We start from the raw sequence: 8,824 nt of genomic DNA, 5'->3' as shown, positions 1-8,824 counted from the left end.
CTCAAAAGTGCACAAGAAAGGTATGGAGCTGAAATGAGGCAGACTATAGACTCTTTGGGCCTATTTCTCCTCTCGTTTATAGTGGTGTAAATCAGGAGTAAATCCATGGAAGTCAATGAAGTTACAGTAGAGTAAGGCCTGGTCTACACTTGAAAGTTTTTTCTGCATAGCAATGTCCATTAGGCATGTGAAAAAAATCTGTGTGCACACAGTTACATCTGCAAAAAAAGCCCTGTTTTTGTAGCTTATTTTGTTCAGGGAACTCATATAAGCTGTTTGTCTGTACAGCTATAGCTATACTGGCCAACCTTCGTTAGTACACACAAGGAGAATTAGATCATTTTTGTATAAATGCCTTTTTGTGACTTCTGTTGATAAAATTCTGTTAACATTTGTTTGTTTCTTTGTTTAATATCACAGCAAACTATATTGGGGCTACAGCCTGCAACACACACCAAAGGTTACAAACTCCTATTTTTTTCACTTACTGTTGCATTTGCATAGATGGTTTTGGTTACCCATCCTAACCATGTGCTATATCAATTTGCTAGAACAGTATGTGACAACATGAATTTATAAGCCTACATATTCAAAAGTCCCCACACTTGCATAAGCACCAACAGGCAAATCAGGGTTTGCAGGTATGTGCTGACGTTTGCATGTGTACAGATAGTTTGTGAGCATTTTTGAATCTGTAAAAAGCAACAGAGGGTCCTGTGGCACCTTTAAGACTAACAGATGTATTGGAGCATAAGCTTTCGTGGGTGAATGCCCACTTCATCAGACGCCACAGATTCAGATTCAGATTCTGTTACAGATTCAGACTAACACGGCTATCCCTCTGATACTTGACACCATGCAAGGCACTGCATTTAGCCGTATGGAAAAAAGTATTTCTGATGAAGTGGGCATTCACCCATGAAAGCTTATGCTCCAATACTTCTGTTAGTCTTAAAGGTGCCACAGGACCCTCTGTTGCTTTTTACAGATTCAGACTAACACGGCTACCCCTCTGATATTTGAAAATGTAGCTTATAGTCCAGGCCTCCTTACAGTGTCAACGTGTGATGCTCCATTCCTTACTGCTACAACATAGCAAGGAAATTTGCACAAAAGTAATAGGCAAAGGATGTTTTTCATAGAAACCAGATTCTGGAAATGGAATCTGATCTAGTATATTGTTCATGCTTAGGCATTATGCTGGGATACGATAGAACAATTGCTGCCTTTCTGGGACTATGAAAAATACCCTAAAAATATTGGGCCAGATTCACCAGAATGCCTTGGCTGCTTTGTGCCATTCCAGCAATGCAAACAGCCACCATCCTGGCTGACCTGGCCAGTTAGGTTACTCTTGCATCAGCAGAGCAGTGATAAGCAGCCAGAGCATATCGGTGAATGTGGCTCAAAAACATTCAGAATAAAGAACTGATTCTCCATTGCCTAGCATCTTGTGTAGTTACTTACACCTGGGCCCAATAGGTATAAAATGCTATGAAATCAAAATTCTCCACTTGATTAACTGGGGATAAGATTTTGTGGGTGTAATTGATTATTCTGGGTGCAAGGCATTGGAGAATCTGGCCCAAAGTGTTTTTCTCCTGCTGTATAATGGGTCAGTCTAAGTGTGGCTTTCAAAAAGGATCCACATGTCTCATCACAGGGATGAGTAAAATTCCAGTAATCACTCCTATTAATAATACCCAGAACTATGGTTAAAAATACTTTCCCTGCACCAAAACAATAATAAAAATACATAACAATTCACTCAGTTCACAAAAAATTACATTGACATCAAATCATACATCTAGGTCCTAGACTTGCTATGGTTTCTAAGGACTTTATTCCAAGCAACATGTTATTCCCCTGGCTAGCTGGTCAATGTTGGGCTACAGAAGGACTGAAAGAAAGCAGAGAACTACTTGATGGTTTGTGTATAATGAGTTGGTAATTTGAATCCAGTCCCTATGGAGTAGGTTATTTATCTACCTAGTTTTCCATATAATGTCCATCCTCATGGTATCTGAGCATCACCACTCGCACAACTGTCATGCTTAGCTAAGAGGCCATAGACAGAAAAAAGGTACAGGGCCAGCATTTCTGCAAGCGGCCACTGATTTTATTTTTTGGGTGTCCAGTGTGTCTAAAGTTGGACACCCAAGCATGGAGGCACCCAGAATTAAAAGCCACTTTTGAAAAACTGGGCCATAGAATCTGAAGTAACATCTGAGTTCTAGCTATAGGGTTAAAACTTTAAAAAGTGCCTAAGTGATTTAGGAGACTAAGTCCCATTTTTATGAATGAATTATGCAGGTAGGGCCAGATTTTTAAAATAATTTAGGTGCCTAAAGATGCAGATAGATGCCTAATAGGACTTTTAAAAGCACCTGTGTGGCTAACTTGACTTCATGGGACTATGACTATTTACACCGGCTGAGAATCTGCCTCCAAGTCTCGGGATTGGGGCTATACTGAATATAATGTCACCACAGAGGAACCAATTGTATATGAAGCTGCTAAACTAAGCCTGGAGCCACCTGACATGCAGTGTTAGTTCATGTCTTGCCTGGAAATATAAAGTCCTTAGAGCCTTTCACTCTAATACAACTTTCACTGGCTTCACCGGGGGTTGGATTAGGTTTGTAAGGAGAGGAGATCTGGTAGAATCTCAATGATCATCATTTAGCATAAAAATGGAAAATAAAAACTCAAATTCTGAACATCTACAAATATATACATACAGTATAGCCAAAGTGTCGGTATACAGTACTTAGAAATAGCAACATCCTGAGTCATCATGGCACCTAAGCAATGTGTCAAAGGACACAGAAGATGACAGTATTTGAGAAAATCACTGTTCCAAAAAAATATCCAGAGAGGGTTATGTATAAATAGGAAGATTTAACAGATATTTTGGAAGACACCTAAGTAGCCAAATAAATCACCCATGTCTTCACTTTTGTGTGACTGAGGCTATTTGAACAAGAGCAGCTTAATTAAGAATATAAATGAGATGTTTAGGACCATGTAAATTAGAATTCTATTCTATCTCTGTACATTCGTTAATTCCCAGCACCACTTAAAACAGATAACAAGATAACAAGGGTGAAATCCTGGCCCCATTGAACTCCACAGAAAAATTTCCATTCACTTCAGTGGGACCAAGGTTTCATCCCAAGAATTTACAATAGAGAATCAAAATTCCACAATTAAATTAGCGTTTCGCAATGACACAAAAATTCAACAGTAGGACAATATTTCTTCTTCAGCTTTCACATTTAATAAGGAGGCACTAATCTATTTCAACCAGAATAGATTTAGCAAGCAAGAGATTTAACTATTGGCCTCATATATAGGAATTTCACGCAGCATGAATACTGATCTGCATTATTAATGTTACAGATGCAATGTATTGCCTTAATGATGTTTTATGGAAATATATGGCATAATAAAACTATTTTTAATTTGAAAAGCAACATCAAACAGTTTCCCTTTTGAAAAGATTCTCAGAATCTTTATAGCCCTCAGAATTTATCTTTGTAACAGTCTCGATGAAACAAGGAAGCATAGTTATCAATTTGATTCAACCACATAAGTCCCTTTAATGTGAATGAGGAATTACTGGTGTATGTCCAGTGGAAAAGTAGACCCCAGTGTTTTCTTTCTTGAAATGGTACTAGAAAAAGTCTCAATGCTTTGAGTTTCTCTCACTCTCTCTCTCTTTTTCCAAAGACTTTGTCCATTTTCGCTACGTTTGTCTTCTCTTACGTAAGTCAAGGCTCAAAGCTGCGTTTCTTCTTGTTCCAGAGAATGTGGAGGGATGTGACAAGATGATGGAAGAGATGCTAACTTTTGAAGTTTGGGATGTTGCAAAGGTTTTGGTCTATGAAAAGAGCGTCGACTTTGTACATGCCTGGCTGCAGCAGATCTGTAGTGGGCTTGTGGGTTAAGCAGTGTTTTCTTCTCTTGGTTCTCCTTAGGGTTAGATTCCTCTAGCCTCTCTTGCATATCTACAGAATCGTCTTGTTGTGAATTCACTGGCTCATAACTAGTTTCAGAACAATATCCTGAATTGACAGGTGGTTTGTTATTCGTATCTGAGACTGCTTTCCAATAGACTTCTGTTAGGTTTGGGTCATAAGAAGTCATGTGCTCTGAGATAGTAGAAAGAGTTGTGTTTCCTCGGTTTTCCAGTGAAGAACAGCTTTGTGCCCAGGCCCTTTGAAGGCCAGATGGAATGAAGTGGAGGGGTTTCTCTGAAACAGAAGCATTTTGTTTTGCTTGGTCAGGTTTCCAAGGCAGCAGTTTCTCATTTGAGAAAGTGTATCCTGTCACTGCAGCACGATGGCTCGTGTCACCTACATTGGTAAAATTAAACACAGAAGTATGTAAACATTGATTTCTTGTACAAGCTTGATTTTCATTTGAAATTTTGGTTTCAGATCAATCCCTTTGTGGTTGCTATTCTGCTGAAGGTCATGTATCTTTAGGAAGGTAAATCTGTTCTCAGAGCCAGTGGGTTAAACTCTGCCCTAATTCCCACCCTCTACAACCCTAGTGAAGCTAATGGAATTGCCCAGGGTGGAAGTCAAGAACAAATTTAGCCCAGTGTTTGTCAAGTACATCAGCCTGTTCCAAATTCTTAGGAGACAGTGCCATCCTGTGGCCATTTAAATGTATTTATTTGTATAAGCAATTTTGCCTTGGAGTATTGAATTGTAAGGGTTAGCTAAGGGATTCTAAAGAATTTGGGTTCCAATGCTACTTTTACATTGGAATGTTTTACAGTATAAGATGCATTTAAAGGGATCATTGCAAGGTCTTTACAATAAAGCTGAGGCTGCTTGGACCTTACTCTTTTTTAAACTTGTTTTAACCCGTATGACAAGTTACTTTTATCCAGCAAACTCGCTCCCAATTTTAACCTTGAGGGAAACCACAGTCAAAGCGCAGTGACTGTAAATATACCCCACAAATTTATCTGCACAGGAAGCTGTTATGTACCATTGTATTATTCTATATATAGAATAAACGCAGTAACAATCAAGGCAATAGAATGGAATAAAGGACAAAGGTTAATAGAAGTTTAGCAAGTCATAAGAAACAGAAGTCAATATTGTGCAATATAGTAAATATTTCCAGTGAAAAAGAAAGTTTCAGATACTTTCAATGTGAACAAGTGATGTTAGTGTCAGAGATATGTTTAAATTCTGGGATAGCATTTATTATATGTTTAATCCACACTGTAGTTCCAGTACTATTTCATTCATCTAGCAGTAATTCCAAATGGCTATTTTTTTAAATAAGAAGATTTATAATTGCAAATTGACTAAACACAATCTAAGACCAAAAGACAGCTCAACTCCACTCCACTGGTGAAAATGACACATCATACTTCTCTACCTGGAACTAGCTAAAGGCATCACAGCTCCTCATAAGATATGAGCCATGATAAAAGGGAAATATAACTTTCTCTTTTTATTCCATTTCAGGTGACTACGAAACTCCATTGCGGTCAGGTTTCTGCACTGCTCAGAGCCTAGGAAAATTTACGTTCTGTGTTTCCTTTGAACTCAGGTGGCTAACAATCACTTCAAAAGGTATGAAGCTAGAGTAAATGCACGTCAGTCAGGCTCTAAATATGTACATACATTTTTCAGGACAATATTAATAGGAGGGTGTTTCCTGCTCATTTGAAACAGCCATACCCTGAGCTGAATAAACCCTCAGCACTTTATTCGAATATGGTTCTCTCCTTCTCAACTGGAAGCACCCTCAAGTTATCTAAATAATTCAATTGCTGGTGCAGAGATGACACTAGGCATTGTCTTTGTAGTTAATTATTCCACCATAGATCATGCACTTGTTTATTGTGCTTTGTTGCTAAATCTCTGCATTGCCCTAGGTTTTGTGTTATAATGACTGAATCGTGACCTGAGCCATCTCATTTACAGCAATGTCTGTGCCAGTTATAGAAATATCTCAAACTGTGGGCTGATTTTCTGTTGGGGGACTAAAGTGAGACTAAAATATTCATTTCATATGTGACTGAATTCAGATTTGAACTGATAACCTATAGAGGTGACAACTTACTGTATTGAGCAACTACATTAAAATATTACTTAAGTTTAAAAATAAGGTAAAGCTTTCCATAAATACCCAACTTAAAATTCAACTCAGAACCAAAAGGATGTATTCTTCACACAATTCACAGTCAACCTGTGGAACTCATTGCCAGGGGATGTTGTGAAAGCCAAAACTATAACTGGATTCAAAAAATAATTAAGTAAGTTCATGGAGGATTGGTCCATCACTGGCTATTACCTAAGATGGTTAGGGATGCAACCCCATGCTCTGAGTTTCCATAGCCTCTGACTGCCAGAAGCTGGGAGTGGACAACAGGGGATGGATCAGTCAATAATTGCCTGTTCTGTTCATTCCCTCTGAAACACTTGGCATTGGCCACTGTCCGAAGAGAGGATATTGGGCAAGGTGGACCATTGATACGACCCAATATGGCCATTCTTATGGTGAAATGAATGTCGGTGCTCTAATAAAAATCTGGGGTCTAACTTCCCCAAGGTGTTGCCCTTATGTAGTCATCTCCACCTATACAAAGTAGATGCAATGTTTATAGCAAGCTGTACCTGATTTTTAAACTTTATCTTAAGTAATATATTGCTGTGGCTATTAGTATTATTTATTAGTTGTGGCTAAATGCTCCATCCTCATTAGGCTAGGCACTGTACAAACACATAACAAAGACAACGCCTGCTTGAAGTTACTGGGGATAACAGTTTATCACTTTAGGAGATATTAGGTTAAATCTGAATTCAGTCTCATGTGAAGTGACTTCAGCGGGAGTTTCATCCCTGTAGCAGAGGGCAGAATTGGTCCCACAATATAAATAGTTTGATTAAGCTATACAACAGAGTAAAACCAGGAAAAACAAATAGTACATAACCTACAAGTGTGTGAAATGTTTTTGGTTTTACAATAGCACAAGAAATGTTGAAACCCAAACAAAGGTCTGGTGTAGACCAGACAGCTGTGATGATTTACACCAGCAAGGGGTCTGGCCCTAAATATTTAAAGATAAGCAACTTTCATTAAAAATACCAGTTTCAAACTGGAGCTGAATAGCAGATGTTCAGATGCAGAAAAATCAGGGAAGAGAAAGATACTTGAAAAAGACAAAAAGAGATAAGGAAAGCTGTCAGGAGGCCAGAGCAGACAGAGAGATTGATTAAAAATAAAAATGAAGGTCAATTTTAAAATATTACATATGTGTTGTTTCTGGGAGGAAAGCTCTGGGTCGCTCCTCTGGCCCATCTGCTAGCAAAAAGGAATCTACAGACTTATTGCTGAGGCGAAACGGGGTGAGCCGTCTGAAGTTGTCTGGAGAATACGGTAACTGTACTCGGGCCCTTTGTGATGGTACTACAGAATCTTCATCAGATAACCATGGCGGGAACTTCATGTAGATACTTTGATCATCATCAGCTGAAAATGCTGGGTTATCAATTCCTACAAAAGTTTATGAGTGATAAATTCAGTTGGAAAATAAAATAACTGGCAGCAAATAGGATGTTTAGCCCAGGAATACAGCCATAATGAAATAAAACATAAACAAATATCATTTTTCAGCTTTCTGCTCACATGCCGGGTTACTGCTGGTCATTTTGCTATTTTAAAAGTCTCAGCTGATTAAAAAACAAATCAAACAAACCAACAAAAAACCTATCATTGGCAGTTATGGCTGAAGGCTCTGCTGACAGAAAAACCTAAATGCACAGTTTATCCAAACGAACTGATTTGATTTAAATCAATCATACCAAATGTGCTCAGTTCTAGTTTTTTTTAAATGTATCAGTTTAAAAATGAAACATATTTGAAAGATTGATACCAGGGCTAGACTGACCAGCTGTTTTGCATCACCCCAGTAATGCAAAGGAGATTCAAGCCTGGATTAACTAGCCCATTAAGACAGGTTTATGGCTTTTTGGCATCACTACAGAGCACAAAGCAGTCAGCGGATACTGGTGAATTTGGCTCCCCAGTCTCCGACAACTTATAGTGTAAACCCAGATAGTAAGAGTATATAACAGGACAGGGGTCAGAGGTTGTTCCTCTGAAAACACTGCAAATCAATAATTGCACTGAAGTCAGTGGATTTACAGTCGTGTAAAATGTGTGCAAGAGGAGAAACAGGCCAAAACAGTCAAAAGTACCTTTTTTGTACGTGTGGAAACAGGTAACGAAGCCCTTTTAAAACAAATATCAAATCTGCACGCGGTGAACCATAAAATAATATTTTAAAAATCACAATCTAGATCCAGTTTGAAACCTCATTCTTTTCTGGAGCATTATTAGCCACTTCATATGCACCCTAACACAGTATCCATCGGGGTGTGGTGTATTAGAACAGTTCTATCAGCATGAGTTTGGTTATATTCAAATGAATCCAATAGAAGCATTATACTACATCACACCTTCACATAGCTTGCACCTGCCACATGTTACAGAAAACAAATTACCGTATATACTCGCTCATAAGCTGAATTTTTTTAGTAAAAAAGGGAAGCACCAGAGAAGGGGTTCGGCTTATGAACGGGTATAGAGAGGGAGGGGTGGGACACAGCCCCTCTCCCAACAGAGGGAGCAAGGAGAGGCAGCACAGCCAGTAGAGACAGAAGGGAAGAGGCGGGGCCAGAGTCTCTCTGCTTCTGGCCATGCCGCTCTCCTGCCAGCCTCCAAAGCAGCTGCAGCTCCGGGGCTGGCAGACTGCAGCCGTGCCGCTTGGCCCTGCCCCCAAGAGCAGGCT

At 39.1% G+C, this 8,824-nt stretch overlaps 1 protein-coding gene across 2 annotated transcripts in view; it reads right to left on the bottom strand.

Moving 5' to 3' along the window:
- Positions 1-937: 937 nt before the first annotated feature.
- Positions 938-8,824, bottom strand: part of SLC9A3 (solute carrier family 9 member A3) — a 71,760-nt gene continuing 63,873 nt past the window's right edge. The window contains exons 16-17 of one of the 2 annotated variants that reach the window (XM_054017087.1): positions 7,284-7,527; positions 938-4,358 (exon numbers count right to left, since the gene is read on the bottom strand). In XM_054017087.1, the coding sequence (XP_053873062.1) occupies positions 4,355-4,358; positions 7,284-7,527 (248 nt within the window). In that variant the 3' untranslated portion in view covers positions 938-4,354. Of the gene's footprint in view, positions 4,359-7,279; positions 7,528-8,824 lie in introns of those variants that run through there. The other variant, XM_054017088.1, reaches the window with a different exon arrangement.

Source organism: Malaclemys terrapin, chromosome 2 (genome assembly GCF_027887155.1).
Source record: "Malaclemys terrapin pileata isolate rMalTer1 chromosome 2, rMalTer1.hap1, whole genome shotgun sequence".
Taxonomy (NCBI): Eukaryota; Metazoa; Chordata; order Testudines; family Emydidae; genus Malaclemys; species Malaclemys terrapin.
The sequence above is the reverse complement of the archived record's forward strand: the minus strand, read 5'-3'. Positions and strand labels throughout refer to the sequence as shown.